This window comes from Corvus hawaiiensis, chromosome 4, assembly GCF_020740725.1.
Source record: "Corvus hawaiiensis isolate bCorHaw1 chromosome 4, bCorHaw1.pri.cur, whole genome shotgun sequence".
Classification (NCBI taxonomy): domain Eukaryota; kingdom Metazoa; phylum Chordata; class Aves; order Passeriformes; family Corvidae; genus Corvus; species Corvus hawaiiensis.
This window is the reverse complement of record NC_063216.1, coordinates 23841981-23869047: the sequence shown is the minus strand read 5'-3', so window position 1 is coordinate 23869047 and position 27067 is coordinate 23841981. Positions and strand designations below refer to the sequence as shown.

Here is a 27067-nt window from a genome sequence, read left to right as displayed (position 1 = left end):
ACTCCAGCAGGTTTGAAGTGGGTGCTGGGAAAGAATATCAAACCCTACCTTGGACCACCGACAACAGCTCCTGAGAACACGAGAAAAAACACAGATAACCCCTTGGCATGGGCGTTCAGTCCTTGGTTCTTCATGCCTCTGTTCCCTTCAGGTGTGTTGCCATTAAACACCTCGGAACTGCATGCAGAGAACCCCTCTCGCCTCTCTGTCTCCAGTTCATGCACAGACTGTGTGTGTGAGCGGCTGTTCACGACCACCTGCGAAGGTGAGATTGTGTGCACACGTAGGTGCTGGCAGAGTGCTGCCAAAGCGTCTCCATGAAGGATCCCGTGGAATATACGCGGCATCGATTCACCGAAGCCCTCATTCAATAAGTATCCAGTAATTCGAGGCCATTAGACAAAACACCAAAATTAGGAGTCTTCCACCCATATTCTCTTCCAGTGATGGAACAGCTGAATTTGGGGTTCGACCAGACGACCTCCTATGGCCCCTTTCCACCTCAACTGTTCTGTGATACTGTTAGTCACTACCAGTGATGTGTGATCTCTCTCTTAAAAGTGCCTTCCTACCAGGTGACAAATGTGGCCATCTGCAGGCCTGCCTCTCAAGGAAAGACTGTCCTAAGGAACAAAGGAGGACAAAGACAGTCCAAGCTATGGAATTACTTCCATAGAAAAAATGACTAAAATAGCGCTTTTCCTTTGTTTCAGGAAAGCTAATCAGTGGACACTGGAAAGGAGAGATGATGGACAGTAACACTCCAGCCTCCCATGTTGTCTCCTAAGCATCTGTTGATGGCCTGTCACAGGCAAGCTACAGATAGATCTCTATGAACCTATAAATGACTGAGTAGAGCTGTTTTTTGTCGGGGTCTCCTTCCCTGCCATGTAGCCCTGGGAGAGGGGCCCTGAGGGGAGGCACGGGGTTTCCCTGGCCCTGGTCAGCCTTGTTCCCCACTGGTTGGTTTGTGTTTCCCGGCGCGGGCTGGGACCCTTGGTCCGGTGACTGTGGGAGTTCCTCGGGAGATCCTGGCCATGCAGCTCGGGAAATAAACATCTCTGAAACATCTACCAAGAATCTGTTCTTATATACTTCTTTCTACGGGCCTCCTGGTTTGATACATTGTGTTACAGAATGCCCGCTGTAACAGTTTTTCTGTTCAGTGCACTTGTCAAGCTTCTCATTTTGTCATTCCCTTCCTGATCTCACAGGGCAAGCAGGAAGTAAGACGAGACATGGGGAAAGGCACAAGAGAACAGGACTGGCAAAAGAAGGAAGGAGGCAGGATTTTTGTTCAATGAGAACCACCATCAGTGAGAGTCCCCATGCCTTCCACTGCCAGTCTGACTTAAATGATGGCACTTTATATCATTGTTCTGCCACATTTAAAGCATGCTTCTGAGTGAATGTAATGCAGCACCAGGAGTGTCAAAATGATCCAAAGGCACTTAATCAAAAGATGGGCACCCTTCTGAATGGTTTGTGAGTTCCTAGAGGGTGTGGCCATTGCTTGGCCACACTGTTGCCATGGCTGCTGTGTGGGCAGACGCAGTGACACCCGTGTAGCAGGCGGCACTATGAGCACTGCAAGCAGGGCAGTTACGTATCCAGGATATGTGTGACCATGACTGAGCTTTTAATTTAGATATTTAAAGGAAATGGGTGTGAGAGCAGCCTTCATAATGTATCACCATCAAACTGGCACAGCTCAGAAACCTTAACTGAGATGTTTTTCTGGTGCCTAAAGGCGGCAGAAGTCGCACACCAGCCTCCTCCCTGCTGCCTGTAACTGAGGGAGGTGAAGGAGACTCGGCTGATGGCTCCATTCATCCCTGCGCCCACTTTTTCCTACAGGAAATGTGCGATCTCCCAGCTGCCATCCCTTTTTGGTGACATTTGATTAGAAACGGTCAATACATCCTCCAAGTCAGGCAGAGGAGAGAGGCGAAGGGCCCAGTACCCCCGCCCGTGCCTCACTCCCCGCCGCCGGGTCACCCAGAGCACGCCACTCCCCTGCGGGGGCAGAGCCAAGGCTCCGAGCCGAGGCGGCCCCGCTCCCTCTCGGGCCCTTTCACTTTCGTTTCCGCTTCCGTCGCTCTCCCGGGCGGGGCTCCTCGGCGCGGTAGCCCCGGGGCCGCGGTCATGGCGCTGGCGATCCAGGCGCTGCGGGTGCTGTGCGCCAGCGGCGGCTGCCTGGAGCAGGGCGAGCTGCAGCGGCGGCTGCCGGGCTGGCCCTCGGCCGAGAAGCTGGCGGCCGTGCTGCGGGACGCGCAGCGCTTCACGCTGGTGCGGCGGCCCGGCCAGGCGGGGGCGGGGGCGGCGGCGGCGGCCGAGGTGGCCGTGGTGGTGGCCACCACCCCCGTGCGGCTGTGCCCGGAGAACGGCGCGGGCTGTCCGGGGCAGTGCGGGCGGCTGCACCTCTGCAAGTACCACCTGAAGGGCTTCTGCCGCAACCAGCTGGCCAGGTGAGGGGCGGGGGGGCGGCTTCCATCGCCGTGCGGCCGCGGGGCTCGGCCTTGGGCACGGTGTGTTCCTTCGGGGGAAGGAGCTCTCAGTAAAGGCCTTGCAGCCCTTTCCGCGTCTGAAATGCGCGTTGCCCGCCTCCTTTTATATTTGCGCGTGTGTTGTTGCAAAGGAGGCAGACACAGGCGGTGGTTTCACAGCTTCGGGTCTCAGCACTTCCTCCCCAGATCATCACCCTGGCGTTTCCCTTCCCGTGAGCAGGGCCGTGCCAAGGGAAAGCTGAGTGTCCCCGCATGTCCCTGTGCTGCGGGACCCTGGGGGATATACTCATCGGCTCAGAGGGAGCGATGCTCTGGAGCTTTGGTGGTTTCGTGGTTTTGAGCTGCAGGTCAAAAATGCCGATATTGTCAGACTGCACTAAGGCTGTAATGACTGCGAATCAGAAGTAGCGTGGCAATTATTCTCAGAGTAATTATGTAATCTGTTTTGCAAATCACATAACGGCTTTATAGAGGAGCAGTAGGGATTTTTCTGAAACTAGCTAGTTTGGTGTGCTTTTTCAGCTGTTCAGTGTAATGCCCATGGAGTAGCAAAGTAGTGCCAGTCTGTTACACTCTTTTTGCTGTTGGGTTTCTTGAGTTCTAGGAAGGAATGCAGGTTTGTTCACAACTTCTACTCAGACCACAATCTCCGTGTTCTAAAGCAATATGGACTTGAGAATTTAAACCATGATGAACTTTGCCAGCTTCTGCTTCAAAATGACCCTTCCCTCTTACCAGAGGTGAGTATTACTGTGCGAGCTTCTTAGCCTTGTTTCAGTGAGCATCACAAAGTGGAAGACGCTTGACAGAGATGGAGATGTTGAACGTCAATTTAGTTAGCTTAATGCAAATCTTAAAATAAATCTTCATCCTCTGTTCTCGCCTGTGGTGGGTTCACCCTAGCTGGCAGCTAAGCTCTTGAACAGTTGCTCACCCACTCCTCACTCCCTTGTAACAAGCAGAAGAGGTGAGCATTAACAAGAAGAACAAAGTGACAAAACCTGTGAATGAAGACAGTGTAGCAAGTGGAGAAAAGCAGGGAGAAAACAAGTGTTGCAAAGGAACACTTCTGCTTCACCACCTCGAAGCAGACTGATGCCCAACAAGTCTCTGAGCAAGCGCCACCTTGTAAGAAGGACCCATCTCCCCCTTCTTCCACCTTCCCTCTGTCCCCTTCCCCACTATTTTTTTTTTTTTTCATTTTTGGAGAATGACATTATATGGCATGGAATATCCCTTTGGCCAGTTTGGACTGTTTCCTGGTTTTGGCTGGAATAGAGTTAAGTTTCTTTCTAGTAGCTGTGTTTTGGATTCAGGATGAGAACAATGTTGATAACACACTCATGTTTTAGTTTTTTTCATACAGCCCTGCCAGCCCATAGACTGGGAGTGCACAAGAGGCTGGGAGGGGATGCAGCCAAGACAGCTGACCCAAACTGGACAAAAGGATATTCCATACCATATGACGTAATTCTGAACACTAAAACTGGGGGGAGGTGGCCCAGGGATGGCAGCACATTGATGGGGACTGGCTGGGCTTTGGTCAGTGAGTGGGGAGCAATTGTGCATCACTTGTTTTGTCTAGTCTTTTATCATCATTATTTCCTCTTTCTTTTATGCCCTATTAAACTGTGTTTATCTGAACCCCACGAGTTTTACTTTTTTTCTGATTCTCTCCCACATTCCCTGAAGGGAGTCAGCGAGAGGCTGTGTGGTGTTTATCTGTTCCAGTTTCAGCTGACATAGAGTTAATTTTCTTACTGGTACCATGTACAGTGCTGTGTTTTGGGGTTAATATGAAAATAACTTTGGCAACCCACTGATATTTTGGCTGTTGCCAAGTAGTGCTTACGTTCAGTCAAGGACTTTCCAGCTTCCCATGCTCTGCCAGTGAGGAGCTGCACAAGGAGCCAGGAGGGAGCATGGCCAGGACAGCTGACCTGAACAGACCAAAGGGATGTGTTATCAACACTGTTTTGGTCACAAACCCAAAACATAACATGGTATGGTCTGCTGTGAAGGAAATTAACTCCATCCCAGCCAGATCCAGTATGTCTTACCATCAAAATCAGGTCCAAAAAATTCACTATTCCAAAACTAGAAAATTAAGAGATGTGACTTAGCACTAAATCTTATCTGCTTGAGAATGTCTGTAAGAATGTTGTCTGTTGAAAAATCCTTCTAAACATTAGCAGGGCAAAGGAAAAGCTATCAAGTAATCATTTGGAAAACAAGAAGAAAGAAAAAATGTATCTTTTAAAAGCAAATGTATGCACATAGCCATACAAAACTAAAAATCATGGATTCAAACAGTCTAAATGAGCGCATTGTACTTTAATCTTTAAATTCTTCTTTTCTTCTCCTACCCAAGGTCTGCTTGCATTATAACAAAGGTGATGGACTTCATGGATCTTGTACCTTTAAAACATCCTGCACCAAACTGCATGTTTGCCAGTACGTTTTGCGTGGCCAGTGCAGATTTGGCAGCAACTGCAAACGGTCCCATGACTTATTAAATCCCGAATGTTTTGAGAAACTGGAGAGACAGGGAATGAGCTCAGACATTATTGAGAAACTACCTTCCATATATAGAAACATGTATGACATAAAAAATGGCAAAAGGAACATGAATGACATAGAAGATGCCAAGTCTTCACCGTGCAAAGGTAAATAATATCATCTTTTGAATACCTCAGAAGAGTCACTGTAGTGAATTTAATATTTTCCCAGCTGTCATTAAGAAAACGGTATTGAGTCAAGGTTCTGAAAGGTTAAAATTTTAGCTAAGAGTTAAAAGAAAATTTATATTAATTAAGATACAGAGTAGAGAAACAAAAGACAAGTTAATGATTAGTAGATGCCTAAGCTAGAGCCAAGTGATGTATTATTTGCCATTATATTTTACGTTTTGTTTGTAGAAGGAAACAGAATAAATGAACTGTCATCAAAACAAATTGAAACTAATTGAAACCAATAGAACTAAGAACAGCACCTGGGTTTCATAATAATGAATCAAAAGTAGGAGATCTTGGGCTGTGCCAAGAGGTCATGAAGGCCTGCCAACAGCAAGAAGGTTAAAAGGTCACTGTGAGGAAGACATTCCAGACTTCATCTTTCAGGACCACTGACCCAATTCGAGAGAGAAACTGCGCATATGTGAAAGACTAATGATCTCATTTTAATATGAAGTGGAGGATGGGAGGTGCTGAGGTCATACATATGTAGAAGATGTAAAACTTTGTGTAATAAATAGAGAACAAAGAACCTTGTACTTTACTTTGCTGGTGTGTCTTTAGGAGGCTACTCCCATGCCGCCCGCCAGTGCCTGAATAAACATACCACTTTCTAACTTTAATTAGTTAGAGGGTCTTTTGTCCATAGATATTGGGATTTAATGAATCAGTATTCACATCTTGATTTGTCTTTTAGGAGCAACCTTGTACCTGTCTCAGAGATCTGTGTCTTGACAAGTGAAGTCAGGAGAGGTTTCTGAGAAAGACAGTGCTGGTGTTCATAAAATTCTTAAATTTGCGGTTAAAAAAGCATAACAGGAACTGGAAATGGGGAGCTCTGTAATTTTGGGGTTTCTTTGGTAAAATATGTAAAGGTATATTCTGTTTAAGAATAAAGGTTCTAAAGGTATTCTGTTTAAGAATAGGAGTGGTGGTTACTTGTCTGATTATAAACTATTTAATTGTTTTTCTTTAATGTAACAATTGTCTAGCACAAGAATTCACAAATGGCACTATTCTAGTTACTTCTTAGAAGTGTAATATTTTGTTTGCACTTTCCTTTTGAAGTTCTTTCTTTAGAATTGTAAGTTAAGTATAGCTTAGCAGGAAAAAAAAAAGGATTAACAGAATGCAGAATCCAAGTGTGTATGTTCATCTCCACTATTCTGCCTGCAGTTCCTTCTTTTTTATTTCCTTAATGTGCTTTAATTTATAGAATATCAAACTTTGAAACTTCATATTTTATAGCTGCCAGTGTATGATCAGCTGTGTGGAATGCACAGTTAACTTGAGTCCATCTGGAAGTGTAAAGGCATTGGATTCTATTCTCATTCTGTGGTGATAGCTAAAAACTGTATCCGAGGAAGTCAGCAGTTACAGGGAAGTCAAGTTCAGAAAGGATGGATACAGGGATGGACTTGGAGTATACAAGGTTATCAAAGGCTTCAGTGTCTTTCTGGAGCTGACTGCAGTTAGGTAGTTACAAACACTGCCTTTAGGCATCTTCCCTAGGGATAGGAGCACTTTTAAGAGGGCTTGTTGATACAAAGGGTATTAATAAGTCTTATAATTCCCTCCCTAGACAGAAAACCCAGCTCTAGACGGAATTCCTCAGCTACAAATGATGATGAACCAGAACAGATATGTTTACATCATCTGTACAGAAGTTGTGGCTTTAAAGGTAGGTTGTCTCAAGTATCAGTACAGACTGTGTCAAGTCCAGCCTGTTTTTCTTCTCTCATAAAGAAGAAGTGGTAGATATCTTTCACAGAAAGGAGAAACTTCAGAGTTTCTATTTGTGTTTAGTTAAATCTCACCAATGTCTTGAGTACTGTAGGAAAGTGTTTGACCTGGCACACCATACAAAGGAAGTGTTTTGTTTTGCTCTGGAATCTGCCCGTGCTGAAGATTGGCTACTCTACCTGTGTTTACCTAAGGGATTGCTGAATGATAGGAGTCACATTTCCAAACAGGAAAGATGCAAAAGATACTCTGAATTCTACATTCTCTGTTGTTTCTTCTAGTACTCTTCTGTTCCATCTGTCTTAGCTGTCTGCCTTTCAGAATGTTCCAAGGTGTGCAGGAAAAGGCTGCTGTGCCAGCTTTCTTGTTGACTTTGTGTCATCTTTTCCTTCTTGATGTTCTGACCTGCGGTAGCTCCCTGAAGTACTGCACACCTTCTCATACGAATTGTGTGGTGCAGTTTCTCCTTGACTTTCCCTGTAGTTAAGTTTCCTTTTGTTCTGCTGTGGAAATTGACCTCGGGTTTATGCGCATGTGTGCTGGTGATGTCACCTTCACTCCTGTTGAGGAGTGACTGTACACTGACTTTGAACTCTGAGTAACACTTGTGATACCTGGCTCACTGCTACCATTGCTCTTCTTCGTGGGGCCTGGACCTCTCAGAGATTTGCTGAAGGGCAAAGGACTTTGAGACTAATGGAATAATATCTGTGTATGTATCAAAAGAGAGGAAAGGTGATGGTGGTTAACTGGGTTGTATTGGAAAGCGTGGGACCTAGGCATGGTGGGACGGTGACTTTGCTTCCTAGTGGCTGGTACAGTGCTGTGGCTTGGATTTAGTATGAGAAAAACATTGATAACACACACTGATGCTAAGTAGTGCTTACCCAAAGTCAAGAACTTTTCAGCTGCCCATGTTTTGCAAATGAAGAGGTGCACAAGAAGCTGGGAAGGAGCATGGCCAGGATAGCTGACCTGAACTTGTCAAAGGGCTATTCCATACCATTAGAATATTATGCTGTTGGGGTTTTAGGAATTCTCCTAGGGGTTTTTCTCTGTTAAAGGAATTTTCCCCATACGTGTTGCTAGGGGGACAAATTGCTGGGTATTTAAGAAAAACAAAGAGCTACCCATTGGGGGTGGGATGCATCTGGCTACTCTTTTGTTTCACCTGGGTGTGTGGGCAGTCGGTCCAAAGGAGAGGAAGGCTGCTTTTCCTTCTGCGGAGAAAAACCCCAGGATCCCCAGCCCACCTTCCCTGCCCCGCTGGGAGCCGGGCCGTGGCGGCCCTGCCCAACCACTGCTTCGAGCCTTCACTACTTTGTAGCCCCGCTCACCCTGCCTGCCCAGACCTCCGGGGGGTTCCCCGCTTGGATACATCGGGTTTGCCACCCGGGATTGTGCTCATCCCTGCTGCTCTAGCCTGCCGCTCCAGCCTGCTGTTCCCGAGGTTCCGGCCGGACACCGGGATCGGCTGCCCAGGGGTTTGTGAAGCCTTTGTCCCATCCCTTCCCGGGATCCCAGGGCACCAGTGCCGTGCGCTCCCCGAGCTCGCTCCGGAGCGCCCCCTGCAGCCGCGGGGGAACCATCGCACCTGCCCTGCTCACCGGGAGCCGCCAGCGCCCCTGCCGGCTGCGAGCGGAACTGCACCCGAGGGGAAAGGGCCCGACAGCCAAGAAGGCTGGGACTGGGTTTGTGATTGTTTGCTGTTACTGCCATAGTTATTGCTGTTTGACTGGTTATATACATATAGATATATCATAGTAAAGAACTGTTATTCCTATTTCCCACATCTTTGCCTAAAAGCCCCTTGATTTCAAAATTATAATAACTCGGAGGGAAAGGGAGTCGCACCTGCCATTCCAAGGGAGGCTCCTGCCTTCCTTAGCAGACACCTGTCTTTCAAATCAAGACATATACTCAGCATATAAACTATGGGGAGTTGGCTGGGAGGGGCTGATTGCTGCTTGGGAATGGGCTGGGCATAAGTCACTGGGTGGTGAGCAATCCTAGTGTGCATCGCTTCTCTTTCTCTTGCTTTTTGTTAACTTCCTTATAGATATATGAGAGTGTATATCTACGTATATATACTTTTACTTACACTTTATATTGTACTTTATTATATTTATATTATATTGTACTTTATTTCAGTTACTAAACTGTTCTGATTTCAACCCACCCCAGATTTTACCTTTTTCCTGTTCTCCCCATCTTGCTGGGGCAAATGGGAGTAAGTGGCTGTGTTGTACTTAGTTACCATCTGAGGTGAAACCATGGCAGTCCTTCTCCTATCTTAAAACTAAGCACTGCTGTGCTTTGGATTTTTCCTCAGTAATACCACTTTGTGATGTAGTTGTTAAGCATAAATACATTTTTTTCTATTTATGAAATAATAGCCTTGTATGAGCCTGTCATCTTTATTCTTTTTTGTCTCTGGAACTGAGAAAGATCTGTGCAATTTTAATGTGCAAAGAGAATCTAGTATGTACAGGAACTGACCTTCTACCTAAGCCCAAAAATTAAGTGTTGCTTACTTATGCTGAAAAATTCTGAACTACTGCTTGTAATGGTTCCATAGGTGAACACTTCCCCTAACTATCCTTTTGATGATTTTACCAGCTAGGTGTACAGCCCTGAAATGTTGGAGTTCTCTCATAGCCTGTTAAAATAATGCATCTCCTAATTCTTTTTTTAAAAACCTTTACAGAAAAGTGTATCAGAACCCATTTTCACTTGCCATATAGATGGCAGGTCTCTGATGGTAAAACCTGGAAGGACTTCAAGAATATGGAAGAAATAGAAAAAGCATATTGTGACCCAAAGAATGTCAGGTACAAACTCTTACAAAAATTTATAATGTTTGGAGTTTGCTATATTGTACCAGGCCCTTAGTGGCTACAAATTGCTACAATTCTACTGTAGTCATTATATAAATAGTTTCATATGGCATTCTTCTGCTGACCTCACCTTGCATGAGATTTGGCCCTCCTTCCCCCTTGTCCCACAGTCCGTATCGTGTAACTGGCAGAATACCTGGAGAGAGAGAGATACACTCTTGGGTGCAGAGCACATGAAGAATATGGCAATACCTTTCAGAGTTTGAACTCGTTATGTAGCACGAAGAGAGTATTGGAAGGGGCTCATACCAGTATGCCATGTCCCATGCTGGAAAATTACCTGTTCCTCTTCTGTTACAGCCTCTTCGAAGCCCTTCTTAAGTTAGGACAGTGTTCTCTTTAGAATATAGTTGGTCAGCAAGAAGGAGCCAGTGCCTGTTTTCCACCATTCCTGTTTATCTTATGTAACTCACTAATTTAGGAGTGGGTTGTGGTTATTGCCCATAGAACCAATGTGAGAGATAATACTGAAATGCAAAATATGTACAAATACGAAACAGAGCTAGCATACAGAGTTGTGAAAAGTGCAAAGTGCAAAGCACACAATGTTGTGAAAAGTGCACCTTTTGTGTTCTGCTTTTGGGTGAGATCAGCTTAATTTGCAAATTTGCAGTGGGCTTCTGAACCTATGAGTAAAGCTTCAAACAGTTCCGATTTTTTTCCCTCCTTTTTTTTATAGATTTGATTATGCTGTTACTGAAAGTGGCTCGTTCTGTGTCGGTTTTCAAGATATGTGCTGTGGGTTTGCAAAAGTCAGACGTCTTTCTACAGCCTCCTCTGTGACCAAACCTCCTCACTTCATTCTTACAACAGAATGGATCTGGTACTGGAAAGATGAATACGACATGTGGCAGGAGTATGGAAAACAAGTAAGTGTGGAGAAATGGGGAGACTCCTAACTCTGTGTGAGAAGCACGGAACTCTGAAAAGTGCACAGCGTTTTTAGCCTCCCCCTCTTTTGTCACCCTCTTCCTCTCACTCATACTGTACAGATGGACATTAAAGGCCTAATGGGGTCTTTTCCCTGAGATTTTGATTGGTTCAGGTAGAGGACTGATCACTGGTGAGTCACAAATATTATCAACAGATATATTCAGTGAGCTGTGTCAGATAGGAACACATTAATACATTCTTTCCATTGCTTCTGAGTAAAGCCTCCTTCTCTGAAGTTCCAGTAATACTCTGTGTCATAGTCCCGGAAGGGACGTCCTTGCTAAGGGGTGCTTACAGTTTCCTCTGGGAACTGAAAGAACCTATCAGCTGGCCAGTTTGAATATGGACAATTCTCTAAGCCACTTAAAGTTGTGATCACCTCTGTGATCCACATTTAAGAATAGGCAAACTCCCCCTCCAAGCTCTCTCTCGTTTCCGGCGCTGGGACAGGTGGCTGCAGGGCCCGAGCAGGGCCCAGTGGGCCCGGCCAGGCCCTGCTTGGGCCAGGCCGGGCCGGGCCACGGCCATCCTGGAGCCATGGACCTGTTCCAGCCATGGAACCCCCCCCACTGCCTTGCCGTGGGCAGTCGGAGCGGCTCGGCTCTCCCCCCCCTCCACTGCGATAAGAAAAATTCAACATTCCAGCTGCAAAGCTGCAAGGCCAAGGTGAGATTAACCCTTTTAGTGCTGTGAAGAGCTGAAAACCTGAGGGAAGAGAGAGAGGAGATGCTTAAAGCTGAAATTCTGTTGTGAAGCTATGATATATCAGAGTATCCTGTTGTAATTTCATGAAGATATGGGGGGTGGAGTGTTCAACTCGTGAGCAAAAGCACCTGCGCTGAGATAGGCAGATGCTGACGTAGCTGTAATTTCATGAGAAGTTTGGACAGGGAGAGATAAACCAGATGAGGACTTTTGCTCCAAATGGGAAAGGAGAAAACCTTAGTTCCTAGAGATGCTCCCAGAGATAGTCCTAAAGATGAAGATGATGAAGACCCTTTGTTCCCAGGGAAGGAGAAGGGCCTCTGTTTTTGTTTCTGAACGGCTCAACCTTAAAATTGTACCCCAAAAAACTTCAAGAGTGGACCCTCGAAAGCAGTTGTGGGAAAGCTGCAAGTTGGGGGAAGGGACTCACATGCGAGCAGAGAGACTCCTCTTCCTAAATGGACTGAACAATATTTGGAAGTGGGCGGCTGTCTCGTTGTGATAATGTTTTCATAGCATGAGCAAGAAGAGACTTCTCTTTCTAAATGGACTGAACAAGGTTATTATGGAAGTGGTAACAGACTGAACATCTCAAGGGTTGTCTTTGAACATTGTCAGTGGGAGAAGGGAGGAAGGTGGGGGGAGGAGGAGAGTTCTGAAGGTGGTATAATTTTTTTTTTTCTTCTTTTAGGTCTGTTAATAAACTTCTTTATATTCTTTCAAGTTTGGTGCCTGTTTTGCATTTCTCCTAATTCTTATCTCACAGCAGATAAACAGTAATGAGTATTTTGGACCAAACCACTACACTCTGCATCTTTGTTGGTCTAGTTGGTGAATGTGTGGTCTGTCCTGGTTTCAGCTGGGATGGAGCTAATTTACTCCCTGGTAGCTGGTGCAGTGCTGTGTTTGCATTTAGTATTAGAATAACATGAATAAAACAGTGAGATTTTAGTTGTTGTTAAGTGGTGCTCACTCTAAATCAAGAATTTCTCATATGCTGATATATCCTGCACCCACCATACATACGAGAGTTGTTGGTTTTTAAACTTCCTTGTCTATAACAGACTAGGAGAAACTTCTTTTTTCTCTATTTTTGGCCTGACAGGGTGATCTTCATGCAGCTGCTACTGTCTCCAGTGATGACCTGGAGAAGGCTTATTTGGCCAAAAGTTCTCCAAAGCTGACCTTCAAAGCTGGAAGACATGAATATGAACTAAATTTTGAGTGTAGGTTGCATTTGTTTTGTTGTTTCGTTTTGTTCCTGCCTCCCAGGTCTCCTGTGTTTTTGAACTATCTTTTACAGAAGATATAAGAGAGAAATTTGGACTTTGAATTGCAATGCTTACAGAGACAGAGCTTCTATCAAAGTTCTCAGGATAAGAGCTGTTCATATAAGCAGAGTGGCATTCTATTCCTTCAAAGCTTTTATTTTTGAGAAGTTCTCGTGCTAGGTTTCAAAATGTCTGCCAGAAAGTCCAAGTATGACACTGATGCTGGCACCAACACAAATGGTGAGGAACTTCTGAAAGATTTGACAAGCCAGCTTCTGGTCTGCTTTAATCACTGGCTTGCAGGAAAACAAATGCTTGGACAAGGTGTAGGGTCCAGACAATCCTCAGCATTGCAAGATTTTTGCAGATATTTTCTTTTCATCCTGTCTGGAAAGGCTGAGAAAATACCTTGAGTAGGTCAAAGTAGGAAGAAGTGTTTTCCAAGAGTTCAGGAAATATAAGCCACAAAAGTAATGGCACTGTCATCCCTGAGCTGTTCCCTTTTCTGGTATCCTTCTGAAAAATTACAGAGAACAGTGGTAGGAATCAGCCTGCCTAGACTGTCAGTTTGGTGTAGTTGTCTTTGATCCAGCTCTCCATTACTATCTCATTCTGTGTGAAAAGAAGCCTAACAAAAAAACCCCAAACCAAAAAACCAGAAAGGGCATGTTGTGTGCTCTTTGTGATTTAATCAAAAGCAATGCTGGAAAACTTGTCCAGCTTAGAAGTGAAAATTGCACAGTAAAGCAGTCCCTTTTCTAAGGTTTGGGCTTTTTTAGTAACTTAGGCAAAAATATGCAGTGTAGATGTCTTCCAAAACTTAATTTCTAGGCTTGATGATGCCAAGAGGTTTTTTTGTTTGTTTGTTTTCCTGCGTGTCTCTGAAGATGAGGCCTCATTGTCCTGGCTGGTACTGACTCTTAATTGTTAGTATGATGTCGCAGTAGCTGCAGAGGTTCCAAGATCCAGAAGGAATGCCTCTAAAATATAGGTTGCTGTGACTTGTTTCTGTTGGTGGTCAATAAAAATTAATGGTCTGTGATAGATGTTGGGTTCTGTTTACAGGGTTTGAAATCTACAACTAAATGTAGGAAGAAAGTATCTCAGTTGCAAAATGAGGAGGAAGGAGTCTTTTTGTTGATGTTTTTGACAAAGCAACTTAGAGGCAAATGTGGCTGCAGTGTGAAGGCTTTCGAAAACATCTTTGATTGTTCATGGGATTCTGTTTGGTTTTTTTTCCCAGCCATGATGCAGAAAAACCTTCACTACAGAACAGAGAGAATGATTTGCAGAAGACCTAAATTTGTCTCTCAGACAGAGGTGGAAAACACAAGAGCCAGGTAAACCACAACTGCTCATTCTGAGGTGATGAGTTTAGTGCTTTGTGAATGCAGAATCTTCCATGGGTGCAAGTAGGGTGAAGAAATAGCTGTTAAGGCAATTGTGAAAGACCTGGAGAGGGAAAGGGACATACCTTTCCTACAACCATGTCTAGCCAGGGCAGTGTTGCAGCCTGGCCAGCAGTTCCCAAATCAACTCAGGAACCTCTATGGTGAAGAAAATTTGGGCTTGGCCACAGGAAGTGTGGAAATGTAGGAAATAATTCAACACGTAGCAATGTTGGAGGGAGCTGCTGACTTCAACAGTGAATACAGATGGAATCAATAATGTTTATGTGTACTAGCTCTTTCTGAGAGCTAGTACATTGAGTAATTTTCAAAGCTAAGTGCAAGTTTAGAAAAATTCTTATGAGATCAGCCAGACAATCTGAAAGGAAAGCAGTAGTTGTTACAGATAGAGCAAAAGGTGGGAGCTTGCAACGAAATACAATTGCATGTAACAGCCAGTTTATGCACATTCCCTTGCAGCACACAGTCCTTGCTTAAACACTGAAAAGAACAGCTAAGCACGCTAATTAAAATTGGGGTGGAAGTAGAGGGGAGGACTGTGTCTATCCTGTTTCTGTCAAACTGATGTGATACTGGATGCATTTGTATTTACCTACCCCGGTGTAGCAGAGCTTTTATACATACATTCACCTCTGCAAGAGAAATCCTTACATGTTTAGTTCAGAGTATATCTTTCTTTTTTTCTAATTTGGCATCTTGCTTCCTGACATAAATCTTGACACGATGACTTGGAACAAATATTTTCATGTGCTGAATAGAAATGACAGTTTTGAAATATTTTTGAATATGTCCAGTTCCCTGTAGTCTCCCTAAACTTGACAGAAATGTTAAGTATAATGTGTACATAAAATGCCATGTTTAGTTTTATTTTAATTGTCTTTTTGTAATGTCTTATAATCTACAGGGGCTTTAAACATACAGAAGGGTTTAAGAGCATTCCAGCTCACTGGGACAAATCTGCCCTGCCTGAACTGGGATTTAAGGTTTGGAGCTTTTTGGGTTTTTTTTTCTGTCAGTTTTGTCATGTAAGGTTTATTCCATTACAAGGTCAGTGTTTCCTCTGGCTCTGTAAATGACTGTTTCTAATGTAGCATAATACAGAGGTATTGGTAAATTTGAGCCTGATATCACACTGGGCAGACCTGAGGTGAAACAAATGGTGGCAGTGAAACTGTGGCAACATGGACTTTCATGGCTACTATTAAATCCCTTGCCTTGGCAAATTTGCTGTGTTAACAAGAACGCTACTGGTGCCCAAAATTTGTTGTTTTGAAGTCCCAACACATGCTGAAGCATCAGAGGTAAATGATGCCTCTGAACTTCAGGGTAGCCATTCCCTTAGCTATAGACTGTTGTATGTCTATGGAGAGCTGCTGAAACCATCAGATTTCACAAAATCACACAGAATGGTTGGGCTTGGAAGGGAGGACCACTGGAGATCATAGAGACCAACCCCCCTGCTAAAGCAGGTTCACCTAGAGGAGGTCACACAGGATTGTGTCCAGATGGGTTTTAAATATCTCCAGAGAGACTCCACAACCTCTCAGGGCAGCTTGTTCAGTAATAGATAATATTTTATTATTTTATTATTTTATATTTTATTATTATGTTATATTTTATTTTATTATTTTATTTTATTATTATGGATATTTTATTATTATGTTTATTATTACTTTATTCACTTCAGTGGAGTAAAACTTGTTTACCTTTGTAACACACCCAGTTAATACCTGTGTGGTTTACCTTCTCTGACTTCTGGTCTGCTTCCACCAGCTCCTCTGTCAACTCCAGTAACTGTACCTACAGAAAAAGTGTTATCTGATGCTCAAAAATCACTATCTTGCAAAATGCAAATCCTCAAGAAGTTGTCACGAAGAAATAGGGAAGACTAATGTTGACATTTTTTATGTTCCTATGAAATCATGCAAGTAAACTTTGCTTCCTTTCAGGACTGTCATGTAATGAACTGATTTTTCAGTAGTGTGATTGTGCTTTTCCCTAAAATTGTTCAAATAAAGCCTCTTCAATTGGTCTAGAAACACAACAGGCAGTGCAGGGAGTGTAAACTAAAAAGATTCTCTTTGGTTTTCTGCAATGTAAATTCTCAGCTCCTTTTTTATTTATGTGCTCATTTCTGCTATGTATTTAGATACCGTTTGATGCATGCAAATATATCTTGACCCAAATATTAAGAGGGGTTGAGTGGCTGCACAAAAGCATGCAGATCCTTTATTGTCCTGTGAGAGAGCAACCTGGGTGTCATAAACACTACAAGTTCCCTAGATTAGAGCTCACTTTTCCAGAGTGGGGATTTTCAATCTGCATTTTTTCCTAGATTATTTTGACTGCTCATACCTCTGCTTCACAAAAAAGACTTTAAAAGTCTGAGTAGGGCACTAGGTAGGGTGGCTTTGTTATGATTAAATAAAAGATGAGAGTAGCTTTTCAAACTTTTCCTTGCAGCTGATTGAGCTTGACTGTTCTTCTGAAGAATACAAGAAAGTCAAGGTGGACTTTCAACGCACAATGCCCAAAGCAGCTATTAAAAGGATTTGTAGAGTTCAGAACCCATCCCTCTGGGAACTGTATCAATGGTATGTGTAAAACACTGCTCTGCTATGTATGCATGATGTTTGTTGTTGCTGCAGTTAGCTGTGTGCTGTATGCTAGACACACACATTCCTGAAATGCCTCTGCTTCCACTCTCCCACTGAACTACCTGCCTAGTATCAACTAACCCAAAACTCTGTCAAGACACAGAGCTTAGAATAGTCAGATTCGGAGCTTTGTGGGAGGAATCCTTGCTCCTGACTTCTGCCAGGCCTGTGTCCATGACAGCTTCCTTCAAGTGAAACCTTGGAGCTGGTAATGAGCCACATCTACCACAATGTTTTGCAGCTGGTCAAAAGTGAAACAGCCTTCAAAATTAAATGCAAAAGTCATGGAGGGCAAGCCTTAATATGAACTAATATGAATAGGTGTTCAGGGAAAAAAAATAATGCTGAGATTTTTCCCCCTCTCTTCAAAGGCAGTGAATGAAAGAAAACATTGTAGTATTAATGCATTTGTGTATAATGAAAGCATGTTTGTATGCAGCCTGACAGCAAGATTTGTATGCCCAAATTAGGCTTTACTGTAAGGATTTTGAGAATATACTCTGTAAAATTGTGTTTGAGTGCCCGTATGGCTGGAACCTGGGGGGACGGCCTCTGTGGAACTGCAAAGATTCTGCTTCTCATTGCAGGCAGAAGGACCTAATGCAGAAGACCAATGGTGGAAAGGCTGCAGATGAGCGATTTTTATTTCATGGGACTAATAAAAAAGACATTGATGCCATCTGTCAGCAAAACTTTGACTGGAGAATCTGTGGCCTTCATGGGACAGTCTACGGCAAAGGTTGTTTTTCACCTCTTTTAGTAATCCTAGACTTGCTAAAAAATTCTCAGTACTCACTGCAGGGGTGTAAAGTTTAGAAAGCAGTACTTGGCCAGTCCTGGGCTTCTTTCTGTTGTGATGTGGGCAACAGAGCTGAATTTCACAAGGGTCATTTGGAGCTAAGGCACACTGAAAGGCCTTGGGCTCTGCTCTCCTAAGTCCTTGCAAGAAAAGACAGACTTAGGAGAGGTCAGTTGTAGAGTTGGTTTCTGCTAGACTCCAGGCTTAGTGCTGTTCCAGTTTCTCCCAACTCCTATAGGAAAGCAGCCTGGCTTTTTTTTTTTCTTTTTTCTCCCCCAGGAATGTAAATGCCATTCTGGTTACAGGCTTTTTGCCTTGTTAGCAAATTATATCCTTTTACATTGTCCTGTGTACAGGAAATTACCAGCACACGGAGTGGAATAGCTGAAACAGGCTGACTGGCTGACTACCCACCTTTCTGCTTGAATACTCTGTAGCCCTCAGAAATGTTAGAGAATCACAGCATATTCCAAGTGTGAAGGGACCCACAAGGATCATCAAGTCCAACTCCTAAGTGAATGGCCTGTAAGGGGATGGAACCCACAGCTGTGCTGATGAATATTAGTAGCCTCTGCCAGGAGAGGAAATTTGGTGATATTGGGGAAGGTGGACATCTAGGATCAGGAGGAAATCCTTTAGAGGATTATGATAACATTTAAAACATTGCTGGGATGGCTTTTTAATATGTGTGCTGTGAAAACTAAAAAGTGGAGGTAATGCATAGTGGTCATTTTCACGTAGAGGGACATACAGGACAAGTGAAGGCTTTGGAAAGGCTGCTCATGAACTGCATAATGGGTTTGTTTATTAATTCATTTTCACACAGTATCATTTTGTTCCTGCAATGTTGATGTCTTACCAACTCTGTCTTGGTTTCTCTTCTGCAGGAAGCTATTTTGCAAGGGATGCATCTTATTCTGACAACTACTGTGGGACAGACTCACACACCAAGACCATGTTTCTGGCACGAGTGCTGGTGGGGGAGTTCACTGTTGGTAGTTCTGATTATGTTCGGCCTCCCATGAAGGACAGCCAAAACTTCTATGACAGTTGTGTGAATAACTCTTCAAACCCTTCTATCTTTGTCATCTTTGAGAAGCAGCAGATTTATCCAGAGTATCTCATAGAATACCAGGCATCAGCAAGATATCTATAGCAGCCAAGCCTGTCATCATTATGTTTAACTGGTTTAAACATTTTTTTAGTTTTGGTTTAAGAGAGAGAAACTGATTTCGAAGAAGCTGTGTGATCAGATAGGTGAGTGGTCAGAAACATTTTTTCTCTATCCTTTCTGTGCAATAGAAAACAAGGCATAAAAAGACAGGATGTTTTAGAATTCCTAAAATCTTGTGTCTGTATCCTATCTTTAGCAGCTTCCACATTTCCCTGCATTATGAGAGCCCTTCCTAAATTTATTAGAAGAATTTGCTGATGGTTGTAGCATGAGGATTGGCTATGACTGCCAAGTTTAAACAATTTTTAGTTACTCTTTCAGGATAGATCTTTACACATGCTCACTGGTCAGAGGCTCTGTCCCTCTACCTGTTTATCTTTTAACTCAAAAGTGGATAAAACACGTGTTTTAGTAATCTGTCTCCTGTAACAGTAGACATTCAGGTGTTTGCAAATGTGAGTGTACAATCTCTGTGCTCAACTCATTGCATAAATTACTAGTAGCACTCTTCTTTTTTGTCCCTATTTAATCTGCACCAACAAAACCTCAAAAATTAAACTTGCTTGTTGAAAAAGAAGAGAGACTTATTTTCACTTGTTGAGTTTCTCATTTGAAACAAGTACCAAAGATACAAGCATAACAGGGGTTGCTTGGTGCTGTGTGACTCAGTTGATGTACTCTATCAAATAAATACTCTATTTTATGTCTGTGAGAACACAAGTTTTTCATTACTTTCACTGTGCCTACAAATGGAAGAGTGCTGGCAGGTGCTGGGGAGGAAGCAGAGGAGGCAACTCACACTGTTATTTAATACCATACTTAGGAGGGAAATACACGGCTTGTCCTGCTTGATTATCGGTACCTTGTTTCTGTGGATGAACTTTATTGTTCCTTTACAGCTGTTGGGAAGGATGGTGAGTGACTGTCTCTCATCAGGTGTACTGCCTCTTTGGGTGCAGGAGATTCACAGGTTTCCTGTGTAATCAAGCTATCTTTGGACTTTTTTCAGGAAAGATGTGCTTACTAAGGAAGTGGTCTTCAGCCACAGAGCTGAAACCTTTAAAATGTGAAGATCCGGTTGAATATTTAATTATGCCCATCAGAACAAGATAATAGTGTTGAGCAGTCATCTTACATGTGTGCAGTCAAAAAACTTGAGCGTGCAAATATTTTTTTAAGATTAAAGTTGCTGATGCATAGAGAAATACTTTATCATAGGTTTAATGTGCTAAATTAGCTATAAGTCAGCTATAGCGTACTGCAAAAGCCTTAAAAAATACTTTCCATATGACCTAAAAAAGCTCATCTCTAGCTGCATTCTGTGTACTTCTTTTTAATTCATCTGGATGATGACTTACAGGTGTACACTGGGTAACTATTACTTCAGCACTGTGAGCCAGGAGCTCGGCCATGATTAGCTGGAGTAAGGCTGTGCAGACCCCTTTTTATGTGAACTGCAAATCTACCAGCATGATACCTAAAGGAAAATACTCCTATTTGTGTTTAATCCCAGTAAAACACAGGATAGGGAAAGGCAAGTTGACTGTGTTATTTCTTCTGAAAGATTTGTAATAGAACATAAATGATAAATCTCATGTCAGCAAATGAGCTTGTCAGCAAATAGTACATTCATTGAGGAGGAAAACATTTATGTGGAAAAGCTTTCCTACCTGTGCAGAATAAGGTTTTTCTGCCAAAAGAACCGCCGTATTCATCTACATGTTAATGGCAAATGAGAGTACTGGTAGTATGCCTTTCTTCCTCTGAACATAACCAGAATTTCAGGTAAGAACTAGGATAGCTAAAATTATGTTAATCTTCTGTCAGAAAATTGAAACAAACATCCTTTTTCAAGGAAGAAAGTTGAGATATTTTTATTGACATTTTTTATTGTATTTTTAAAATGTTTAACTTGATTCTTGGAGAGGATGTGTGTATGCTTGTGTGTGTGTATGAGTGTAAGTAAAACAGTGAATAAAATGCCTGGTTATAGTAATTTGTCATCTGTTATTTCTCTATTATCACAGAAAAATAAAAGTTGCCATGTTTTCCACTTTTGAAACTGCAGGGGTAACTTTCTTGTGTATAGTAAATAAACAGGTATTCAAACCACTAAATTCCTTCTGATGGTTTTCTCTCTAACAATACTGAAAGTACAATGTTTCAATACACTTGTGAGTTTTTGGAAGCTACAGCTGTTTGGATTGCATTTGGAAATGAACAGATTAAAGAGATGTTTGCATTAAATCCAAACTTTGGACAAAAAGTAATATTGAACCTCTTTTCTGAGTGAGGAGGAGCTCTTTTGGCTACTTAAGACAAGCAACTGAGCAGGAAGAGTGCAGTAATCTGTCACTCACTCCCATGCAATGTGAGGAGAAAGATAAGCTGAGAAGATTGTTTCCTTTTTTGGTAGCAGGTCCATCCTGGCAAGACCGACTGCACAGCCAGCAGAAGCCAAACAGCTTGCTGTGCTAGCCGTGGGGTATGGAGCATGGGGGTTTATAAGCCCTGATCCCACACCTGCTGGGCTGGGAAGGGGGCTGGCAGCCAGCCAGCCAAAGGCAATACACTGCACCCTTTAAGGAGGCTTACCTGTAGCCAGGTTTGTCATGATGTTCTGACTAGATTTTATAAGATGTGGATGTCAAAATCCTGTCTAAGTTTTGGCAGCAAAGGAGTGGCAGTATCTGGTGTGGATACCTGCAGCCTGGCAAAGTAAGGGCTGGTGGGTGAGAGGAACTTGGGTGGATGGCACATACCGGCTGTGGTGGTGTGCTCAGTGCTGCTGGCCTTGGAGAAGGAGCGTGGCTTCTAGGAACCCGTGCTCAGAGATGCCTTAGGGCCAAAGGGCAAGCGGGAGTTGCAGAAATGCTGCTTAACTTGGAGTACATCCAGCAGAAAATCCAGGTGGCATGGCTGTTACATGGGCAGCGTTTCTGGTGCTTCCCTGTTTCACCAAGGGATAGGCTTCATGGCCTCCATAGCTCCCCTTGCACTTCTTGCTTCAGACCCATCACAAATTTGTCTCTATTGCAGAAATCCTAGCAAATGAGGAAATTCTCCCTCCTTGAAAGTAGCACCAGCTCCCAGCAGTGCAGGGAGAAAAACATCTTGGAGACGGATGAGATTTTTCAAGGTCAGAAGAAAGTGAGTGGGGCCAGTATGAGCCAAGCAATGAAACAATTTATAATCAGCTTTAAATTCTTTTACCATGCTTTCTACTGTAAACACGTGGAAGAGTCTGGTATCAGGTGAAGCTATGTCCAGGATGTTTAACAAAGGGAAATGAGAAGGTGGTCATTTCCTGAAGTATCTCACACAGAGAGGAAATTCTGCAGTTTAATGCCAGGTAAGAATAGATAGTTCAAATTTGCAATCCACGAAGCATAATGATTTCTGCCACCCAACTCTGTTTTTCTAGGAATACTATTTATAAAGTACAAAACTGTAAAGCCTTTTTTCTATCAGCAGCCTCATTAAAAATACCATTTTACACTGACAGCTTTCTGTCATCATTACAAAGACCAGAAGACATTTAATAGAAGCTTTCCTTTACCAAGCAGCCTTTGCTTGGTATCAGCTGTCAGAGAATGACTAAAACCCTTTTCTAACACAGACATGCCAAATTTTAAACAAACTCACAGCTCAGCAATGCAAGACAACACACTTGCTGTTTCTGAGGAGAGGAATTATTTTAAACCAGCTCCCTTGTTCCTCCCTAGACCCAACTGCTGTTGACTGAAGCATGTTGTACCAGAAATGCTAAATAGTTACCATTACTTAAGGATATAAAGCTATGTTTTGCTGTTGCAACTATAAACATAATGCTGGGGGTGGGGTTTTTTGTTGTTATTGTTTTGGTTTTGTTTTGGAGATTTTTTGGGTAGCTTTTTGGTTTTTTTAGTTTGGTGTTTTTTTAATTAATTGTAAAACTAGCTCTGCTCAGGATCATGTTATATAGGTGCACAAACACACTGTGATTATGGTGATATTACCAGTTTCTGTTTTGGACAGCTGCTGGCAGTCTCATGCCTTGTTTTTCTGGAAATGTGTGCTTCCAGAGGCTCACTGAGCCCAGCCACAGCTCACTCTGCAGGTGTGTTGCTGAGCTCACACAGCCAGGGTCAGGTCCAGCACCACTGAGTGTCCTGGTACAGTGTCTGCAGTGTCTGGGGGCTGTATTGCCAACTGTTACTGAGAAGGAACAAATGGCTTGGGGCTCTTCCTGTATTACTGGAAAGCTGGCAGCCTTTTTTCTGTCTTCTCTAGCTGTCTGTCTCAGCCTGCATGTAGAACAAGGGTTGATGCACTTCCAGAAATCTGCCTTCAGATGCAAAAAATAATTTCTCTGTTTCACAGTGCTACAAACTGACAGGTGAAAACACATAACACTTCCGAACCAGAAGCCTGCAGAACAGTTGAAAGACTGTTAGCACAGACTCAAGTGAGTTTACTTGCACACATACTGTCCATGTTCAACGTGGATGCAGCTGGGAAAGACTCTTGGTTCACTTCCCAAGCCTGTAAAATGTGATGCACAGCTGCAGCCACTGCAGGACTGGTTTTTTCCAGTGGAATCAATATTTGAAATGATGCTGGTGGAGAGGAACCTCAATGCATCCCAGTCGTACCAGTTTGATGCCAGTGCCAGCAAGAGATGCACAGAGCCTGGAGAGGGATCACAGATCAGCAGGAGATCACCTGAAGAGCAGCACAAGGGAATTCCAGCCACTCCAGCCGGTAAGATGGGGCCCATCTTGACTGTCTCTGTGCAAGCACATGCAGCATGCAGAATGAAAAATGGGGTTAGAGATGTGCACTCCTGCAGGTCTGTGATCTCACTGGCATCACACAGCCATGGTGGGATGGCTCCTGTGACTGGAGGGCTGGAATGGAAGGATACAGGCTTCTGAGGAAGGACTGTTGGAGGAGATGAGCAGGGGGTGTCACCCTCTGTCGGTGACCAGGTGTAGTGCATGGAGCTCCACCTAGGGATGGATGAGGAGCTGACTGAGATCTTATAGGTCAGGATTAAAGGGAGGGATGAGGGGCCCAAACAAGCTCATTAATATTCAAAGATCACCTCCTCCAAGATCAGGAGTCATGCATCCCAACAAAGAGGAAGTCAGGCAAAAATACCAGGAGACCTTCATGGATGAATGAGGGGCTCCTGAACAAATAAAATACAAAAAAGTCTAAAGAGGGTGGGAACAAGGACAGGTATCCTGGGAGGAATACAGAGAAATTGTCTAAGCAGTCAGGGATCAGGTTAGGAAAGCTGAAGCAAGCCCTGATGGAAATAAATCTGGCCAGGCATGTCAAGGGCGACAAAAAAGGCTTCTATAGGTATGTCAGTGATAAAAGGAAGACTAAGGAAAGTGTGAGCCCTCTCTAGAAGGAAACAGGAGATCTGGTTACCCAGAACATGAAGAAGGCTAATGTATTCCATGACTTCTGCCTCGGTCTTCACTGCTAAGTGCTCCAGCCACACCACCCACGTTGCAGAGGCAGGGACTGGCAAGAAGAGTTTATACAAAATCATGTGTAAGAAAGGGACAAGCTTGATTTAGGCTTGGAGTATTTTGTCAAAAATGAAGCACATGACAACCTCCTAATTCATGTAAGGAATACAAACAAGCCTTTGACAGACGACTTTAGATGGAATAAACTTGCTGCTCATTCAGGCAGGTGGGAAGTTTTTAGGCAAGGCCCATCCAGCTTTTTGCCAACTCTGTGTATAAGCTGCACAGTAAATCAGCCTCCAACATACTGTTTTAAGGAGGGAAAAAGTTATGTAAAATGTGAAGAAACTAAGGTAAATACAGCATGTTGCATTTCAAATTAATAACAATCTATCCATCAGCAATTCATTTAATCACTGTGTCTGTAACAGGGAACTTCTGTTTAGCATGCCAGCGATGCTCCATGGAAAAAGGAACAATTCCAAGACTGCCCCCGTCAGTACTTCACCACTACTACCTATAGAGATATGTTTAAAAAAAAAACACATGAAAGAGAAAGAGACAATCTTTGAGGAACAAGATCTAGTAATTTGATCAGTGTTCAGGCAGCATGTGGAAAGAAGGCAGCAAAAGATGCTTGCTGGAGAGAAACTCAGGGACCTAGCCAGGCATCAGTGAGCAGATGGCTCCATCCCTGCAGTGAAGCTGAGCAGTCAGTCTCTTCCTCCTGCTGCTGCAACACTTCTCTGTGCACACCACCAAGAGAGATGCTGTACCTAAGGAAACCTCAAGCAGACTATGCCAAGCAGGCAGAAGGTCAAGACTTGCAAAGAACCAAAGGTGCTTCATTATTTTTATAATGCTGCAAAAATTTTTGTTATATACAAGAATTTTAAAGAAAAAATATAAGAATAAATAAAATTTTTAAAAGGATCTTGACACTGCACCAATCTCTTCTCATGGTTCTGTTGTGGTTTAACCCCAGCCAGCAGCTCAGCCCCTCAGAACTGCTCATTCACTCCCCCACAGTGGGATGAGGGAAAGAACTGTAAGAATGAGAAAACTCATGGATTAAGACAGTTTAATAGGTAAAGCAAAAGCCACACAAAACTCAAAGAATTCTTTCACCATTTCCCATGTGCAGGCATGTGTTCCACCACCCCAGGAAAGCAGAGCTCCAGCAGGTGTTAACAGTGACTTGGGAAGTCAAATACCATCACTTTGAATGTTGTCCCCCTTCCTTCTTCTTCCGTTGGTTTTATGTGCTGAGCATGGTGCCATAGGGTATGGAATGTCCCTGCAGTCAGTGGGGGTCAGCTGTCCCAGCTGTGTCCCCTCCCAGCTTCTTGTGCAACACTAGCTGTGTGGTGGGTGAAGGCTTTGCAGAGGAGTAGGACAGAGGGAATGTGAGGAATGGAAGTGTATGGCTGTTTTGGCTGAGAAGATGCACGTGCACAGTCACACAGCTAGAACGTATCCACGGGGCTGCTGCAGCTGGAAATCAGACAAGTTCCTTCCTGACGGGAGTGAGGCACTTGGGACATGACCTGCTCCAGTGTCTCAGACGGAGTCAAGAGAACTGCTGGGTCTGATGATCCTGGATCCCACCCCTTTGCCACTGGCTCTAGTGCATGCATGCTCTTGATTTCCTTGATTCAAGGAGCTAGACAGGGATGGTGCCAGCTGCAATGCTTGGAAAGGAAAGGCCTCCCCATGGAGCAGATGTACCAACACCTTCTGATTACCTTTAAATTTCCTCCAGTCCTCCTGCTTGCTTTGAATTCATATCTTCTTTGACTCCACCTTTCTAACAGCAGTTCAGCAGCCAGCAAAATGGCTGTCACCTCATTTCTTTGGTCTTAGCTACTGGAACTTTACTAGTAAGCCAGGGAACTCTTCATTCTTCTTCTGTCATGTCGATGGAATGTGCCAAGTGCAAATCGTTAATCTAAGTGTATTTAAAATCTCTTCAAAGCATGAAGGAGGTGCAACTCCTCCTGCTTTACAGACACAGGGAGAGATTAAGCATTGTGCAGGAGCCTCAGCTTTGATTGTTAGTGGAGTTCATGATAAAATCCAATGCACTGCGTCCCAGGTCTTCTGCTGTAACTGCGGTGCCTTTGGGGCTTTCTCTAGAGAAGGGACTCACAAGTGCATGAGCAGGATGTGTCATGCAATGAATTGAAATTAAAATCTACTGTATATTGTGGAAATTGAGCATAAGGAAAGCATTCTCAAAGATTAAGTGAAAAGAAGTGTGATGTAGAAAAGCAAGTGAAAGTGGGATGCTTCTTCACAGATACCATTCACAGCAATTTGAAAACCTCCAAAAAAGACTGTGGAGCCCATTTTAAAAAGTGACTGGAGGCTGTCCCACAGGAGGGCAGTGAGCAAGCACCTACTGACCATCAGAGGGACTTAGGCTCCAACCCGTCCTTGGAGTTTGGAAAAATAATTATACCCAGTGAATCACTAACAAAGGGCCTCATCCCAGAAGGCTTCAGGATGCACATTTCCATTTAGCGAGATTCCAGCATAATGTAGACTCCATTTTTTGGTCCAAGTGTGGCTTTTGATTTGAGCTGCAAAGGAATCTGAAAGAAAAAAGAGCATCTTATGTGCAGTTGTATGTGTTTGTTTATGTGTGTATGACAGCCCCACATACACACAGACATTTTTGCTGGAGGACCAGTTCATACCAGGATTACTGTGGAAGCTGTAAAGTACTTGTTTTACAGTCAGCTGTGGTGGTATAATATTAAATAGAATTTACAG

At 43.5% G+C, this 27067-nt stretch overlaps 2 protein-coding genes across 7 annotated transcripts in view; one reads left to right on the top strand and one right to left on the bottom strand.

The window, feature by feature from the left end:
• Nucleotides 1-2096: 2096 nt before the first annotated feature.
• Nucleotides 2097-20944, top strand: LOC125324502 (protein mono-ADP-ribosyltransferase PARP12-like). 2 transcript variants are annotated; one of them, XM_048300443.1, is made up of 12 exons: nt 2097-2468; nt 3112-3247; nt 4879-5173; nt 6822-6920; nt 9690-9813; nt 10559-10748; nt 12623-12743; nt 14032-14128; nt 15102-15180; nt 16661-16791; nt 17442-17593; nt 18541-20944. In XM_048300443.1, exons 1-12 carry the CDS (start codon nt 2146-2148, stop codon nt 18807-18809), a joined length of 2016 nt encoding a protein of 671 aa, XP_048156400.1. In that variant the 5' UTR covers nt 2097-2145; the 3' UTR covers nt 18810-20944. The 2 variants fall into 2 exon arrangements, with proteins under 2 accessions (XP_048156400.1, XP_048156397.1); XM_048300440.1 differs by having other exon boundaries at nt 3106-3247.
• A 4412-nt stretch (nt 20945-25356) lies between these two features.
• TBXAS1 (thromboxane A synthase 1) overlaps nt 25357-27067 on the bottom strand; it is a 264375-nt gene continuing 262664 nt past the window's right edge. For all 5 annotated transcript variants that reach the window (XM_048300444.1, XM_048300447.1, XM_048300445.1 and 2 more), the window contains one exon: nt 25357-26886. In XM_048300444.1, the coding sequence (XP_048156401.1) occupies nt 26812-26886 (75 nt within the window). In that variant the 3' untranslated portion in view covers nt 25357-26811. The remainder of the gene's footprint in view (nt 26887-27067) is intronic.

Excerpts from the sequence above, each read along its gene's own strand:
- LOC125324502 (XM_048300440.1), top strand. The coding sequence starts at position 2,146 with ATGGCGCTGGCGATCCAGGCGCTGCGGGTGCTGTGCGCCAGCGGCGGC. Across the intron at positions 14,129-15,101 it reads GTGGAAAACACAAGAGCCAG|GGGCTTTAAACATACAGAAG; the intron begins GTAAACCACAAC and ends TATAATCTACAG. Across the intron at positions 15,181-16,660 it reads TGCCTGAACTGGGATTTAAG|CTGATTGAGCTTGACTGTTC; the intron begins GTTTGGAGCTTT and ends TTTTCCTTGCAG.